Source organism: Pituophis catenifer, unplaced genomic scaffold (genome assembly GCF_029215685.1).
Source record: "Pituophis catenifer annectens isolate HBS135680 unplaced genomic scaffold, rPitCat1.0.hap2 SCAF_1, whole genome shotgun sequence".
NCBI classification, from domain to species: Eukaryota; Metazoa; Chordata; class Lepidosauria; order Squamata; family Colubridae; genus Pituophis; species Pituophis catenifer.
Window position 1 is genome coordinate 27,137,685 of NW_027256881.1, and position 18,354 is coordinate 27,156,038.

At 37.9% G+C, this 18,354-nt stretch overlaps 1 protein-coding gene across 1 annotated transcript; it reads right to left on the bottom strand.

Annotated features, from left to right (window-relative positions):
* Positions 1 to 1,207: 1,207 nt before the first annotated feature.
* On the bottom strand, positions 1,208 to 9,294 carry FAM167A (family with sequence similarity 167 member A). Its single transcript, XM_070947344.1, is given in 3 exon segments — positions 1,208 to 1,471; positions 8,846 to 9,268; positions 9,271 to 9,294. Coding segments are annotated over 3 exon segments (711 nt in total).
* Between the last annotated feature and the right edge of the window lie 9,060 nt (positions 9,295 to 18,354).

The window sequence follows — 18,354 nt, forward strand, 5'->3', positions numbered from 1 at the left end:
TCCTGATGTATGCACTTATTGATAGATACAGTAGTTTTAACTGATATGCTTGAAAGTCAGCAGCTTGGCTTCATCAAATTCTAGGAGGGTGACATCTACTAAGGCCTAATTTTCACCTAGCTGATTAGACCATAAGACTTGAGAAAAACAAAAAACAGAGGAACAGCTGATCAAATCTTGCAATGGCCAGTCTGGACTGAGCACCAGCAAAACCCCATTACTAACTTCCTGTAAACTGAAGGTCTGAGAAATAGCATCATGGGACACCAGCCACCTAAACTGCAATACAGAATTGTCCCAAGTTAGCACAACAGGGATCTCCAACCTTGGCAACTTTACGATTTGTAGACTTCAACTCCCAGAATCGCTCAGCCAGCACCACAAGTCATAAAGTTGCCAAGGTTGGAGACCCCTGATCTAGAAACCACATCTCACAACAAGAAGACCTTAGTTAGTCATAGAAGCAAACCAACAACTGTATCTACACAAGGCAACTGGATTTTCTTGTTTTCTTTTTCCTTGAAAATGTATCACTTCTCATCCAAGAAGCAAAACGTTTTCAAGGAAAAACACCAAGAAAGTCTAGTTGTCTTTTGAAGAGCATCTTTGGGACAATGATGACTTGGATGACTCTGGAGAATCTCTATAAACAACATTATCTACACATTACCTGCATCCCACTGACAAAAACTAAACTCAAATCCTTTTTTAGATAATACATAATACTTTCTGGCTAGTTTTTAACATCCTGGCTAGCTCCCCTGCATTGTGGAGTGGTCTTTCTTCTTGCAGCAACATGAATTCTTCATCTCTCTCATTTGAATGGGGCCAAAAGACTTTACTCATGGTTTTCAACTATATTTCTCCTCTATTGTTCTCAGTTAGGGAGCCTGCAAGTCATCACATGGTTTAAGATAAGTTTGTTCTAATCACTGAAAAGAGGGGATACGTCTGCCTGTGTGAGTTAGATTTTGATGTGGTCTAGTTCCTGTCCTTTGGGAACCTCATTGTTCTTATTCTCCACTTGTCTGCAAATCCTTCTTGATACTATCTTGACTGGCACCACAGCCCACTCCTGTTATATCAGTGGAAGAGCCCCTTTACTCCCTTGTTGTGCCTATCTCCCAACCAGACAATGGGAGCTTCTTCTCCTAGGTTTTGAAGATATCTCCCATCCCATGCACTTCCGGTGCCCATTCTTCCCACTTTAACAAAGCGAGAAGCGGCGGGAATTGATGTTCATTTTTGTCACGCCAATGAGCTTGAGTGGGGTGGAGAGGCTGAAGGAAGAAATGAGGGGGCAATCGCAGAGGAGGTCAGAGAGCTCATCCCTCTCTTCCAGCTCATAGGTGGCATCATTCAGCATTCGCCGGTGGAGGTGGCAGGTCTGCTCGATCTTGAGTTTGTTGATGTCACTGCGCAGGCGCATAAGCTGCCGAGCCAGCTGCTGGTCCTGGAGACGCATTTCCATCTGGAACACAAAAACAGGAAGGGCATGACAGGATGGCAGAGGATCATCAAATCAGGAGGAGACGCAAAGACTTGGGATATTGCAACTTGTACCACTTTTGACAGAAAATGAGATGGCTTATTCATCGCCACTGCTGCCATAGTTAAAATTCCTGATGTACGGGTCTAGGAAAGCCTTTGTCCCATGACAAGTTCTTTTTTGTGACCTACTTCATGTCTGCCACAACTTGCAATTGGAGTGGGAAGGCTCCATTACGGTTGTAAGTTGAGGACTACCTATACAGCAATTTCTGTATAGGGGGAGGGGGGTTGGGATTTAAAAAACAAAAACAAAACTAAGATTGCAATTGCAGCAACATGACCAAAGCTATGTTGTTTTGTGTACTGGTAGTCCTCAATTTATGACCACAGTTAAGCCCCAAATTTCATAGTTAAGCAAGGCACTTGTTAATTGAGTTACTCTCCTTTTTTGCCACAGTGGTTAAATGAATTACTGCAGTTGTTAAGTGAATTGTGCAGTCATTTAGTGAATCTGGCTTCCCCCTTTGACTTTGTTTACAGTAACAGTAACAGAGTTGGAAGGGAACTTGGAGGTCATATAGTCCAACCCCCTGTTCATGCAGGAGACCTATACTAGGGGTTTGAACCGCCAAATTGCTGACTTTTCTGATCGACAAGCTCAACATCTTAGCCACTGAGCCACCTAGCCAGGCTTGTTAGAAACTGGTTGGGAAAGTTACGAACATGACCCTGGGACAGTACAACTGCCATAAATATGTACCAGTTGCTAAGCGCCTGAATTTTTATCACGTAACTAATGTCTTAAGTGTGAAAACTGGTCATAAATCCCTTTTTTTCAGTGCTGTTGTAATTTTGAATGGTCATTAAATGAATAGTTTAAGTTGAGGACTACCTGTTTGTGTTATGTTAAATGCTCATACAAAGGGATGATCTAGTGTTTCCCTAACTGCTACCCTCCACATATGTTAGAAATAAAACTCTCAGAACTAGCAGGTCACAACTAACAGTTCACCTGAACAGGTACGAACCGGCTGAATCCTACTCCTGTCTTAATGCTAGATTTAATTAATAACAAAACCAATCCTCACCCTTTCACACTGTTCTATGCTACCCAAACACCTTAACAAAATTCTGGATAATGATGATTGCAATACGGCCCTACACATAATATTCGATTCACAAGTGTACAATTTACCTCTGTTGGACGTCTGCCACCTAGTGGCCACCAAAGCTTTTGAATTTAATTGCTGTTCCTGTTGCCTCATTTACATAATCCCTCTTTTTCCCCATGACTGAAACTTTGGAGAAGCTTTTACAAAATATTTCTTTACTGAGGGCAGTTTATATGCATTTCCCAAAGGCTGTTTCTGAAATTATCTGAACAATGCACATTAAATTCCCTCAGTAAGGATATATTTTTCAAAACATGTCAGGCCACCAGTAGAATAATGTTTACTGGTGCCTGGGAATCACTCTCTAATGTTTTGCCTTTGCCTGCTCTTCTTCTGGGAAACTGTTGGCAAAATGAGAGGGTGGCAGAGATAAACAAAATGTGTCTCATGAACAAATGCCAAAAATCTTCCCTCCAAAATCAATTAAGATACAAAGAATGCAAGTGCCTTGGTACTACAGTGGTTTAAAGCACCCTGTTATTAACACAGCTGCCTGCAATTTACTGCTGGTTCGAATCTCTCCAAGGCTCAAGGTTGACTCAGCCTTCCATCCTTTCTAAGGTAGGTTAAATGAGGACCCAGTTTGTGGGGGCAATAAGCTGACTTTGTATAAATATACAAAAGTATGAAGGCTATTGCTTAACGCACTGTAAGCCGCCCTGAGTCTCCGGAGAAGGGCGGCATATAAATCAAATTAAAAAAAAAAAAAAAAAGTGTCTCAGAACAAGAAATGCAGATAGTGCTTGGGGGGTGGGACTAGTACAAATTTGATTGTATTGATTTGATTAAAATTAAATAACAGTGAATTGATACAGTTAATAGGATTAAAATCTACATATTTAACCAATATAAAACCAGTTTGGCATAGTGGTTAAAGTGCTGGCCTATAAACCAGGAGTTCTAATCCTACTTTAGGGATGAAAACCAGTTGGATGACTTTGGACCAGTTAGTTTCTTACACCTCAATCCATCTCGCAGGATTGTTGTGGAGAAAACAGGAGGAAGAGGAAGGAGTATTACATATATTTGCCAACTTGAGATACATATAAAATAATAAAGGTGGTATAAAGGTAAAATAAATAAATTTCCCTTTTCTATTAACGAAAAATTCCATTGAAGAAAAATTTGGAGATCTTCTCAAGACAGGGAAGGGTCATTTGTACCCTGGAACTGTAAAATTATGCATCCTGTTTGTTTTTCTTTAAATCAAACAATGGGTGCTCCTTTCCTGATAAAAAAAGTAAGTGAAACTTGAAGAAAAGTTAACTGCATACTGTCCAAAGTGAGTTTGATAATACCTCAAATTGACCAATAAATAAAATACAGATTACAGTTATTGCAGTTCACAACAAAAAGTGACTGTTTTGTTTGCACAAGGAGATTCTGTGTAGTCAACAAAATTCAAACAATATTCAAACAGCCCTTCACAGAGAGAAAATCTATCAACTTCTGCCAGTCACAAAATGGCAGCAAGTCATTCAGACAGATTTTTGCCTTAGAAAGTGGTGGATTATGGCAATAGTAGATGATTAATCTAGTGTTTCCCTAACTTCTACCTTCCACATATGTTGGAAATAAAACTTTCAGAACTAACATGTTAGCTGAGAGTTCTCAAGAATTGTAGTTCCTGTTCATCTGGAGGAAAGATGATTTATTCGTGTCATTTGGTCAGGTTTATTGGCTTTGTTGATGTTATCTACCAACCTTACTTCTGAAAAAGGTCTTTAATTCACTTTACTCCTGTATTTTCCCTGAGCATCATCTTCAGAACTGTAAAGCCTACAAACTTGAAATTTGGCACATACGTTCCTCTTGGCTTCTAGGTGCTTGCTAAGAAAGAATTTTTTGAAATGATCATCAGATTATTAGTAAGTCATATACAGTATATTCATATACAGTATATTAGCATGCTCTGATGCTAAGAAGTTAGACATTCTACTCCCCCTCCCCACCTGAAAAGTTCCAACTGCCACTTGCCTCACATTCCATTACCTCAGGTCAAAGTGGCAGACATTTCACTCCTTCACTCAGGGATGGTCTGTGGCTCCTTACAGTACTAAACATCGGTATCTCACCAAAATGTCTATGCAGTTCCACCTATGGAACTGCTTCTGAGCTCAAGGTGGCAGGAGAGATATTCCCTTATGTGTTTCAATCACCAACCACCACTGAGCCAACGCATTGTGAACCAAATTTCTCCTGCATAGTGTCCCAGCCCCAACTCACTTCTTACACTGACCTCCTCAGTTCAGACGAATCTGTTCCTTCTACTGTAACACCAGTTAAATGGAAAAGGCTGTCTTTCTGCTGCCCGGAAGTACAACGGATGCTTCAAAATGATGTCTTTTGGAGCCAGAGAGGTGAAGGAGGGAAATTTTATGTCAACATTCAAAGTGCAGGGGCAGGTCTACCACAGGATAAGGAATATCATGGCGGGGCCTCAGCAGCAACCTTCATTTCTCCAGATATACTTTGTTGGTGATGATGACAATGAGAGTCCGTCAAGACCAAGGGGATGCTACAATGGTCCTAAGTGTGAAAAATGGTCATAAGTAGCAAAGCACTGGTATCCATATAGTTTGTTATAAAACCAATATGACAGTTGAGTGTCAGATTGATAAAGGTTCTGTTTTGTAAATAGCCAGTTGCAATCTTCCCCATTGTCAGTGAAGGGACTTGATTACATAGCAGATTACAAACAGACTATTGGGGGGGAGGGAATTAGAAACTCTCCATATTAACATGCAGTACATCGATATATATATTGATTCTAACTGAAAATATTTCAGTTGCTGGAATACTTTAACCCCAAGCTATTCATTTTAGTAAATCTTGCTAAGGAGAACTTTGTGAGAATCTTCCTTGAAAAGAATCACTTTGAGTTTTAGGTGGTTGCTAAAGAGTCTGATGACTGGGTTGGAGATTTAACAAATACTAAATCTGATTACATAGGATCACATTTCAAAAGTAGTCTTTCATGAAATGCTAAACATGCTTAGTTTGGTAGCTATCCTTGTTTTCTTTCTAAGAGGTTGCTGGTAAAAGCAGAATGTCAGATTAGATTAAAATTAATCCATTATTATCAGGCCATTCTCTGTCTTTGTGGCTTTACAACATGGTTTTTATTTTTAGATTTTTTTTCTGTACTGATCCCCCCCCTTTTTTTTTCTTATAAGAATTGGCTTTTCACCAGCTGCAGTCCAATAGCATCAAACTTTTCCCAGGGAGATAAAGATTCTTGCTGTCAAGAATTTTCTGCCTTCGGAGTGAGAAGACTTTTTTGTGCTCTAGTAAAATAAAAACAGAAAGGTTGAAAGTGGGAGGGAAGAGGCTGGTATTTTGCTGATAAAGGGCACAAGGGAAAGCTTGGGATGGTTGACAGAAGAATTACATGGACAATGAGGAGAAAGATGGCATTGCTGGATCCCATCCCATGTTCAGTACTTGTGTTTAGTTTCTGGTAGCTTGGATAACTAGCAAGCTTCTTGCATAGTAAAATATTATTTGGGAATATAAAAATATACAGGGATAGAAAAATAATAGTTCCAACTCCACAGGGATACAGTGTTGATCTCTAAAGTCTGCTAAAGCATAAAATCTTCTCTGATCTCTTTCTGGCTTTTTAAGAAAGATTCCTTCAACGAAGAGATGTAAGAAGAAGAATGAATGAATGCATCCCCGAGTCTCATTTTCGTTCTTTTTTCCTTGCTACCATTTTTCCCAGGTCAACTTATCCTCTGCTTGTGTGACCTGGAGTGCTTCTGACAGACAGTTCCTGGCATTCATTCAATCAATCAAAAGCCATTGTATAAGTGATTCCATCTTTCTTTAGTAAGAGAAGCAGGGAATCAGTGATGAAAAAGCATGGGAATATTTCATGTTGAAAATTATGTTGTCTGGACACCCCCCAATACAAATTCTATTGAATGGAAGAAGCTTTCCTCCTTCCAGAAACAGAGTATGCAAAACTCTATCCAACCAAACTGCATGAAAATAAAAGAATGAGCTTCAATGAATTTTTGTATTGTTTTTTCTTTATCATGTTTTTTTTTCTTTATCCTTAACATTCAGTTACTGTAACACTTTTAAATAAGAAGAATGTATTGCTAAACTGAAACAATGATTGGCCAGTATAGTTAATTTAATTCATTAATTTGGTAGATTGCTTGCTTGTCTGTTATCCAAGAGCTTCGCACATGGCATATAATGTTCCTCCAACTTTTTCACACAACTCTTTGGGGCAATTTTATATTAAGAGGATTGAGGATAAATCTGAACTTCGGTCTCTCCAGTTCCAATTCAGCAGCACAACATTACATTCCCAAATGTTTTTAGGAGGACCATCAGAAAAAAAAAAAAGATAGTAATCCTTTTCCTAGGTTTTCCCTGCAGCACCTGGTATTCAAAAATGCACTTCTTTTGAACTCTAAATTCTACTTCACTCCTATGACTTAAAGAAATTAATTTCCTTCCATTAATACTTCCCCAGCCAGTTTTTAAAGCTATCCATCTGATGACCATATCCCCATTTTGAGACAACAGTGTAATGTTAAATACTCTTGGTAAGGAATAAGTCCCTGCTCACCAGGGGACTGCTAGAAGCAGTGTAGGATTGCATGGCACTTTATATACCGGTACTGTAAGAATTCTTTTCTGTAGTTAGAATTGCATTAATTTTTATGAGTGGCTCCATGTTTGAAGGGAAAAAAGCAGTAAACATACCTCTTTCCTTTTCTTTCTTTCTTTTTCCCCTCTCTCTCATTTTACTGGGGTCTATGTAATTTGACAGGACTCTATTATAACTTTTCACTCCATCTGGGTAGTAATCACTACTTTGAGGGATCCTTGGTGCTCTCTAAGTTTGGTTGTTTTTTTTTTTTTGTACACATTTCATTATCTAAACTAGGTAACATCATCATAGCTGGGTAATGAAACATCTGCAAGAAAACAAGCAAGCTCAGAGAGCGCCAAGGACCCCTCATTTCAACCCTGAGCAACAAATATTCTCCTTTATTGGAATCACCACTTTAAAAAAGAAAAGAAAAGGACATTTGAAACTGTTTTTAAAAAATAAGTCTCAGATGTGGCTCTGGTTTTTTTTCTATCTCATTGATTCCAGGTTTAGGAATTTTTAATCTCAGACTCAGTGTTTCCTTTTAGCTTTACAGAATCATTTCTCATCTTGCTGCATGGAACAATTATATAGGCTCTATGTAGAAATTCATAAGTATTTTGCTAATTCTTCCTCTTTTTTTCCTCAGTTCAGTTCATGGCCCTACAAGCATTTCCATCAAATCTAAAGAAAGTGGCATTTTAATCACATCCTCTATTTTCAATCTCATGATGAAATGGTCTCACCCTTGGAATTGGGTGGTTTTCTTAAAGTCATATGAACAGATTTTTCCTTCCCATGTAGGATAGGACAGTTTATGGTGGGATGCAATCTATTAATTCATCAGTTTGAAGCATCACATGCCTTACCGTTCTGCTATATTGTTCACCAAGTGATTAAAATCAATAAAGCCACTCAGATAATGAGACAAAAAGTAAATATGCCTTAATAAAGTTATGTTTCTCATATATAAATCACATCTAAATTTATATATGTTTTATGAGAAATAAAAATAAAAAACTTTGAAAAAAATAAAATAAAATAAAATTATGTTTCTCCTTTACTGTTTCAAATGAGTTCAAATAATATCTTTCCCCTTTTTTACATTTTCTCAAAACAGAACTGAAGCAAGGAATATGCATGTGTTTATCCTGTTCTTGCTTTTTGTAATGTGAATACCGAGCTGATAACACATGTAAGCCACAGTGGTCCATTAAAATACTGTATATCCCTTGTTCAAACTGTCTGAAAGTCAATCAAGGGCAGCTATATTAATATTGCCATGACTGCCTGACAATTATGACTCTCCCACTGAATGTCTTGTTGAAGTCAAGATCTATTAATCTTCCAGAAACCTTATAAAAGTATATAGCAAGGTGCTTTGTGCTTTTGGGGAAGGAACTGGAAAAAGAAGCAGAACTAGGGGAAAGAGGAAAAGAAAACAAAACGTTTTTTTAAAAAAAATTATTATTGCCAGGAATCTCATTTTTGTCTTTTCAGCTGTAATCCTAAAACATCCCTAGAGGTTCTGCTGATAAAGAATTTTAAAAAACAGTAGGACATTACTTACCAACTCTTTCCGGAGCCAATTTAATGCTTCATCGATGTTTCCAAAGCCACACACTTTCTCCGGGACAAACAAAATTGGCTGTCTGGAAGAGCTTCCATTGATATGAACCTGCACTTCTCTCAAAGAAATATTTTCCTCTGTTGGTTTCTTCTCTTGCTTTCCCATGTCTTCCTCAGGAGGTTTGGGATGGCTCTTCCAAGCCAGTCCTTCCAGCTGAGCTTTCCACTCCAAATATGAAGGCCTTCTAGTCTCCAGCCTCAGTTTCTCTGTCAGGGCTTTCAGATTCCGCAGATGATCATCAAACGGGGGACCACCTTCAGCCTTATCATCCACACTATCTAGCATTTCTTCTATCTGGATTTCTGGCATGGATGCCATCATTTCTGCTGGGAAATCAGAAACATCCACTGAAAGGTTTGCAGTGGTGTCCCAGATGCAGGCAGGACCATTCAAACAAAGATTTGATCTTCAGAACTTCCTGGGCACACAGCAGTTTTTCCCACTCAATTCAAAACACTCCTTTCATCCAACCATCTAAGCAGAAAAACAAAGACATATTGTTTGATTCAGCCAGGAATCATTAAAAGAAAAAAACAAACATGCAATCAGCACTTCCTTCTATGGCTTGACTTGAGAAGAAATGGAAGTTGAATATTTCAGCTTAAGAAAACATCTAGCTAAGAGATTTTGCGCAGCTATCTGGCGAAGTTCTGGGGCAAGAGCAAACAAGCTTTTAGCTTTGCAGAAAAACATTTTGCTGCAATGAGACCTGTCAAGAACTATGCTTCAGGCCATAAAGTGGATTATTAAGGATGAAGTCAGACATTAAAAATAAATGCAATGACGGGGTGTTACACAATTAATAAACTGATAATTATATTGTTCTTAACATGTTCTGAACTTTTCACCATTATTCTTTGCGATACAAGAGGAAAAGAGTAGGGTAGTAAGGATGGAAAAACTGCCCCACTTCAGGAGCTTCCTTTATGGAGAGTCAAATTAGGTATCATACAAATAATGCATGTATCAGTGTCTGAGCATATCTTAAACTGAAGAGGAAATGTGGAGGTTGTAACCATCAGTGAAAGAGTACCCTGCAGAGAAAGGACTTATAGCTCATGTACAGCTGAATTTTCACTCACATTTGAATCCACGATATTGCTCTTTTGGGCAGTCACAGTGAATAATAGTTGAGGGGTTCACTTTTGAGGTATGAAGAAAGGGTTACATATTGCCACTGTTCCCCACAAATTCTCCACTCAGACCCAGCATCTTCTCTGGCTGCTTTTTAGTTATAACAAAAACACATTTGGAAGTTATTTTCATATTTAAAATATTCATACTTTAGCATTCCAGTTTTCACTCGAGAGAAAAGTGTTAAAATTTACCTGGGATTACCCTAATTGTGGTTGATGTGAGCTTCCAAGTCTTCTTCAAACAACCATACTTGGTCACAATAAATGATAAACTGCTAACTGAATAAGCAAAGTGAGTTTTAGCAGAGGTGTGTTCAAATTTCACCTGCAATATGGTTCATGCAACTCCTATTTATTACAGAGTCACAGTCCTGTACTTGAAGCCACTTGTTCTAAAGTCCAATGTAAAGTAAAACCAACTCTTTGTCCACTTGAGAACATGGAGAGAAAGGAATTCTTGGGCATCAAGGTACATGCACATTAACGAGTAATCTGAATAACTGGGTCATTCTGTTTGCTGAATGCTACCTAGGCGTTCTGTAATTTAAACACCAAATCTGTAATTATTCCAATGGAATCTTTTCACAGAAAGAATCACCATGAAGAATACATATCCACTTTTTCATCCTCTTCAACATTTGGACAGATGACTTAAGTGAAATATTAAAATTCTTTATTGCAAATTTTGGTTTTAGCACTACCAAGATGAATTAACTTTAATTTTTTAGAAATGACTATGTATGGTAGCACAACAAGTAGAGTTATCTTACTACACCAGTACAGAAATAAATATTTGCTTCCTTAAACCACAAAATGGTTGGAGGGATTTATACCTGTATGATGCATAAATTGGGGCAAATTTATTTATATTGAAAAAAACCAAAGATGTTTCCCCACTTTCCCTAAGCATAGGACACACATGTCCCAGCAACCTTCCTTTTCTGCAAAGTCCCCATGAAGTCTGCATCTCATCTCCAGGCCATGACTGAGATAACTAGGGGAGACATGATAGCTGTGTTCCAGTATCTCAGTGGCTGCTACAAAGAAGAGGGAGTCAAGCCATTCTCCAAAGCACCTGAGGGCAGGACAAGAAGCAATGGGTGTAAACTAATCAAGGAGAGAAGCAACCTAGAAATAAGGAGAAATTTCCTGACAGTTAGAACAATTAATCAGTGGAACAACTTGCCTGCAGAAGTTGTGAATGCTCCAACACTGGAAGTTTTTAAGAAAATGTCGGATAACCATTTGTCTGAAGTGCTGTAGGGATTCCTGCCTAAGCAGAGGGTTGGACTAGAAGACCTCCAAAGTCGCTTCCAACTCTGTTATTCTACATAAACTATAAGTTGTCCTTAGCCAGACTGATTTTAATGTTTTCCTCTTCATTCTAGTACCAGCCAAGAGCAATTGCAAAATGTATAAAATTCTCTCAGGAATTGTCACCCATTTTTTTTTGAAGGAAACCGGCAGTGACTAGGCAAAGAATAAATAGAGGCCAGGGGTTATCTGATCTGGCTGCAAAAGATCACAACATGATAGTAAAGAGATACAGAAAACTATATTGTTTATCATCTATTGGTTATCCAAAGTTTTGCATCCCAAATCTAGTAATCTGGATTACTAGAAAATGGCTAGAGGAATTTACACCTATAAACTCCATAAACTGATGGAAATTCAATTCAATTATCTTTTTCCAGATTGTCTTGAAAAAGCTAGTTTATGGTGTTTCCCCATTTTCCGCTAAGCATGGGACCTACATGCCCTGGCAACATCTTTTTTTTCTGCAAAGTCCCTTTTAAGTCTTCATCTCATCCTGAGGCCATGACTGAGATAAATGCAGGAAAAATATAGTAAATTTCATTATTCATTTATTTATTTTTTGCCGACCCAAGAATGATCTCATCTTAAGAGTGGGAAAAAGCCCTAAATCATGAGGATCTGTTCCATCTTTTCCTTTCTTCTTGCATTTATAGCAGTGGTAAAATCCAATTTTTTTTACTACCGGTTCTGTGGGCGTGACTTTGTGGGTGTGGTGTGGCTTTGTGGGGGTGGCAGGGGAAGGATAGTGCAAAATCTCCATACCCACCCCACTCCGGGGAAGGATACTACAAAATCTCCATTCCTACCCCACTCCAGGGGAAGGATACTGCAAAATTCCCATTCCTTCCCCACTCTGGGGCCAGCCATAGGTGGTATTTGCTGGTTCTCCAAACTACTCAAAATTTCCATACTGGTTCTCCAGAACCTGTCAGAATCTGCTGGATTTTACCCCAATTTATAGATTATGTTGCCTCCTGAGAAGCTCAAAGCAGCACACTTAATGTTCTCCATAGTATTATTCTGTGTCAGGTAGTTTGGCTAAGAGATAATACAAGGGTGATTTAGCATATGGATTTATTTATTCTAAAATATCAGACAATACTATCACCTAGAAACAGATGTGAAGCTTGATGTAACCTTCGCTCTGGCATTAGAGTTCCTCTCTTGGTCATTGGGGTTCATGCAATCCTGAACAAATTTTTGTACAACTGAGTTTCATTTCTCCTGAGAATAGAAAAGCATATACTGTAGGTAGAAATCTGGTTGTCAGAACTAGCTAGGTTCACACAACCTTTAAACCTGAATTAACAAAATAGAGAGAGACAGTTTGGTTTAGTGGTTAAGAGATCAGGCTGGAAACAGAGTCTGTGAATTCTAGTATCACTTTAGACACAAAGCCAGTTGGGTGACTTTGAGTCAATCATTTTCTCTTAGCCCTAGGAAGGAGGCAATGGCAAACCACTTATTAAAGATCTTGCCAGGAAAACTTCAGGGACTTGCCCAGGCAGTCTCTGAGAATTGAACATGATTGAACAGAAGGGGAAAAAATACAACTGCTATTTTCACTTCACAAACTCTGCCAAAAGAAATAAAGCTTATTGTTGTTTAAGACAACGGCCTAATTACCACATGTTAAACAGCAAAGTACTCAACCATTTTAACTTAATCTAGTGATTTGGGCAAACCCAGCCACAGGGTGAGGTTGTAGCATTTAAAATGCAAGTAAGAGCTGGCACAATTTAATTATTATAAATATACACATAGAAATGTAACCTGTCTAAACTTTCTTCTCCACAATGGTTTTCCAGAATCTTTTCTCCATGCATGAACATGTTTCCAGACCCTTTTAGTTATGCTGTTGTGATTCCTAGAAGAACAAATATTTCTTTGTCCTTTTAGATATTTGTAACCCACCCTCAGTGCAAATGAACAGGAAATCTCTGAAACTTCCCCTTAATAAAGATTTAGGCCACTCGTTCCATCCAAAATTTCACAGGGTTGTTGTTGTGCGGAAAAGAGGAAGAGGAAGGAATATTAGATATGTTTGTTTCTTTGAGTTATTTTTCAAAATAATAAAGGCAAGATAAAAAAAAAATTTTAAAACCCCACAATAGTGCTGATGTCAAGCCTTGACCGAAGGATATCTGTCTCCATGGTTACAATGACCCTTTTGTCTTTACATTAGGAAGATCTGTTTAATCTAGGGGAATGAATCAACCAGCTTTACTAATAAAAATGGTTGTTCATGCAGAATGAGGAAATGTTTCTCTCATTCTCCTTCATTGATTCTCTGAAATAGTGGTAAGTGAGATCTATCCAGCCTTGTGCTGATTTTTGTTTAGGAAAGTATGAAGACAGCTGGAATTCTCTTCAAGAAATCCAGACAGATAGCAACCAAACTCAGAAGGTTCACCAGCTACAAGAGGGTTTGCCTACTTGCATACCAAGCAATTAGTCAAGGAAGGGACAAGGCAATATTTTTTAGTATCGCCAGATATGAAAAGTGTGAAATTTAGAGTGTGTTGTGAGTCTTTCACAAAATGCTAGGTAGAAGATTGCCCATTCACAGAAAGTTTCCACTCTGGAATTAATTCATGAGAAATTGGAGAAGTCACTCCCTGCTACGCCTTCCAGTTCTCCAAGTGGTGGTTGCTGATGATGGTGATTTTAAAAATGCTCCCTAATCCTCCTTTGGGGAGGTAAATTGACATATTTCTAAAGAAAGACTTGCCATGTTTCTTTTCAAAGAATGCCTGTGGGGCCCAGAGGTATTTCCATAAATCAGGATGATACTAGAAGCTTGGCTTTGCAGAATGCCTGCTTCTTATTTAGTCATTTATTTGGTAATTAAGGAGCCTTCAAAAAATAATGCCTAGCAGGGTAAGGAATCTTGCAAGCACCAAGAAAAAGATGCTGCGGGCATTACTGGGTAAGCTAATTGGTTGACAGTTTGAGGGCACCTGACATGCTGATTTGTGGAAATTAAACTGCTTTGGCTAAAGCGTTTGTTAAAATCATACGATCTCCTATTTGCTTTAGTGTGGCATTTTCAATCTGTATTTGGGAATGTAACAAAATAATTATACATTATAAATTTACCAGACATTTGGCAAAAGGAGGACATGTCCTCCTTTTTGTTCTCATGTCCTCTGTCCAGCAGGCATAGTCTTAAAATCAAACACTGTCAGTCTTTTCAAGTATCTCTTACTATGCAGCTTTTCTCCCTGGTGCAGTGCTTTCCTAATGTGCTAACTGAAAGTTAACAAACTTCATTCTGTGACCTTAATTAGTTGATTAGAGCCCTCCTGACAAAGCCTTACTCAGTTACACACTGAAGGCTTTTGCCTCCTAACTGGCTCTAGGACATTCCTGCAATTGAAAAACCAGTCTTTCTGATGCTGGAAAAAGTAATTGTACATTTATATAGACGTCAATACATTCTTCTTCTGCAGGTTTTCCCTGGCATTTTTGTTGCAGAAAGTTAAACAATTAATGTCCCCCTTTCCAGCCCCCACCATTTATCCTCCTTTCTAATTGTTGTTTACCTGTTCTGATACCTGGTAGCTTTAAGTCCAAGGGCTACTAGAGTTCAAAAGGATAATGTGATAGATTCTGAGACTGATCATTTCATTATAAAGTTTTCAATGTTTCTCTCATTTAAACACTCACTTATAGATGCAGTACAGGCAGTCCTCGATTAATGACTGCAATTGGGACTGGCAACTCCATTCCTAAGTGATGTGGCCATTAAGAAAAATGTCATATGACCATGACAGACTTATAACCTCACTTTTGGTGTGACTGTTAAGTGAGACCACAGATCAGGTGACCACAATTTTGCAATTTTACTGCCCGCTTCTCCATTGACTCTGTTTACCAGAAGCCGGTTATAAAGCATGCAAATAATTACCTTGTGGTCACAAGGACTGCAATGATTGAAGAATGTGAGGACCAGTCATAAAGTTACTTTTTCAGTGCTGTTATTAAACAGGGCAGTCATTAAACGAGGACTACCAGTTGTGCATGGAGAAAGTTAAAACTACAATACTTTTTGCTAACAGCTTCCTACGTGAAAGGAAGTTTTGTGTCTAAAGACCCTCACTCTACCTGCCCGCCTATAAAAAGGATTTTATCGTTTGACTTTATTGAATGAATACATTTCTAATGTGGTCTGAACCTGAGTATTATATGTCAGTGTTAGTGGAAGAAACTATTTCTAGCTTTAATTTTTTTTTCAGAAAAGCATAAAAAGAGTTCTGTTGGATGACCCTAAAAGTTTTTTTACACTGTTTTCCAGAAAAGTGCTCTACTAAGGATAAAAGCCATGCTCATGTTCAGAACCTAATCAGAGCCAGGTTACCTCTCATTTCAAAGATACAGATATAGATTAACAGTGCTGGAAGGGACCTTATAGGTCATCGAGGCCAATCCCCCACCCAAGGAGACATTTTTGGTAGATGGCAGTTCAGTCTCCTCTTGAAAGCTTCCAGTGATGAAGCTCCCACAACTTCTGAAGGCAAGCTGTCCCACTGGTTGATTGCTCTCACTGTCAGAAAATTACTTCTTATTTCTAGATTGAATCTCTCCTTGTTCAGTTTCCATCCATTATTCCTTGTCTAGCCTTCAGGTGCTTTGGAAAATAGCTTGATCCTTCCTCTCTGTGGCAGCCCCTCAAATATTGGAACACTGCTATCATGTCTCCCCTGGTCCTTCTCTTCACTAGATTTGTTGCAATATTTTCAGGATCAGACTCAATAAATCTAGTAAGAGTTAAGAGTTCAAATATATCTTTCTTTATTTACACTAGGCATTCTATATTCACTGAATATTCACAGATAGAAGCAAGGAATGGGTGCGTGCAGCTCCTTATATATACAATGAGTGGAGCTGAGTATGGGAGTGGTAAAGTATGAATACATTAAGAAGTGAAGAATAAATTAACCCCTGATATCCCGTACATACACTATTTACATATTAGAGAATAAGGCATTTACATGTGACAAATCCCCCTCTAAATGCCGATTCGGTGTGCTACATCAGTTACATTCAGATTCAGGACAATACAAAACATATAACTTGGAGGTCAAGTATTTATGTTGCTTAGATGGCAAAGGCTTTGTCAATATGTCAGCTAATTGCTCTGATGTCTCACAATGCACCGCTTTAATAAATCCATCCTGAGATAATTGTCTCACATGTTTAAATTTTATGTCTATATGTCTGGACCTTTGTCCAATGGCGTCAGATCTAGATATTTCGATAGCCGCTTTATTATCTTCATGCATGACAAAAGGTAAGACAGGTTTTCTCCAAACATCAGAAATTAAATCATTAAACCATACAAGGTTATTTGCTGCTTTAGATAAACAAACATATTCTGCTTCTGTCGTTGAAGTGGCCACTAAATCTTGTTTGCCAGTGTACCAGTAAACTGGACAACCGTTTAGGAGGAATACATAACCAGATGTACTTTTTCTGCATGAAGTGTCTCCAGCCCAATCTGCATCTGCGTAACATGTGAGGTTTGGCTCCTTAACATTATTAGGCTCTAATATCAAACAAAAATCTAAAGTATTCTTTAAATATCTTAATATTCTTTTAACAGCTTCCCAATGATACATTGTTGGTTTACTGACATGTCTGGACAATAAATTGAGGGGTAAAGCGATATCAGGTCTAGTCCAATTGGAAATGTAAAGAAGGGAACCTATGATTGATCTATAGAATGTATTATCTTTGAATTCAGGGGAGGATTCATCTGCATTTCTTAGGAAGTCAGTCTGCATAGGAGTGTCACAAGGTTTGGCATCGCTTAGATTGCATTTGTTCAAGAGTTCTATGATCTTATCTTTCTGAGTAAGTTTGAATCCTCTTTTAGTTTTACTAATTTGAACACCAAGATACTTATTTACCTTGCCTAAAGACTTCAATGAGAAATGTTCATTTAGCTTTGTTACAAATGTTTCTCTTCTTTCTTTATGTTTACCTATGTACAAAATGTCATCCACATAGATCAATACAAATTCTATGTAATCATCACCCTTTTTAACAAAGAAACAGTTATCAGCAGTAGTAGCATTGAAATCCATAGTTTTAAGTACTTTCACTAAACAATCATACCATCGTTTACCAGATTGTTTTAACCCGTATAAACTTTTGTTTAATAACCAAATCTCATTCTTGTTTGTGTATTGACTGTGAGGTGCTCTTACATATATTTCCTTATCTAGTTTTGCGTGTAAATACGCAGTCTGTATGTCATATTGGAATACATCGAGATTGAGTGCTGATGCTACAACTAGAGCTGTTTTGACACTCTCAGTTCTTACTGTGGGGGAGTATGTGTCAGTATAGTCCTCTGGATATTTCTGTGCATAACCCTGTGCAACTAATCTAGCCTTGTATAGAGTATTGCCTCCCTCTAAATTTTTAATTTTATATATCCACCTAGTGCCAATAATGGTTTTGTCCTTTGGTGCAATTGCAGGTGTAAATACATTTAATCCTTGTAAACTTTCCATCTCTTTTGTCATTGCTAATTCCCATTTTTCTTTTTCTTTACGAGGAAGTTTTAACACTTCCTCATACGTATTAGGTGTCGCTGATTCTCCATCCATATGCATTATATAATCCTTGTATTTATTTGGCATTTGGTTTCTGGTGTTTCTAATTGTTTTTTCAGGTTTACTATTATTATCATGCAAATATCTTGCTTCCTTTTTTGTTAATGTATCTGTCTTTATTTTGTGTTGACTATTTGTCCATGTTTTGGTTTTGTTTCTATGTTTGTTGTCATTTTGTTTTTCTATAGTCCTTTTCTCTTGAGATTTTGTATCTTTGTTGTTGCTTGGGAATATTTCATTAAGATGTATTTTAGACCAGTTGGCCTGTTCATGGAATACAGCTGTTCTGGAAACTATAAATTTGTTATTATTATCAATGAATCTGTATCCTTTTGTACCTGTCTCATATCCCATAAATCTAAGTCTTCTAGAC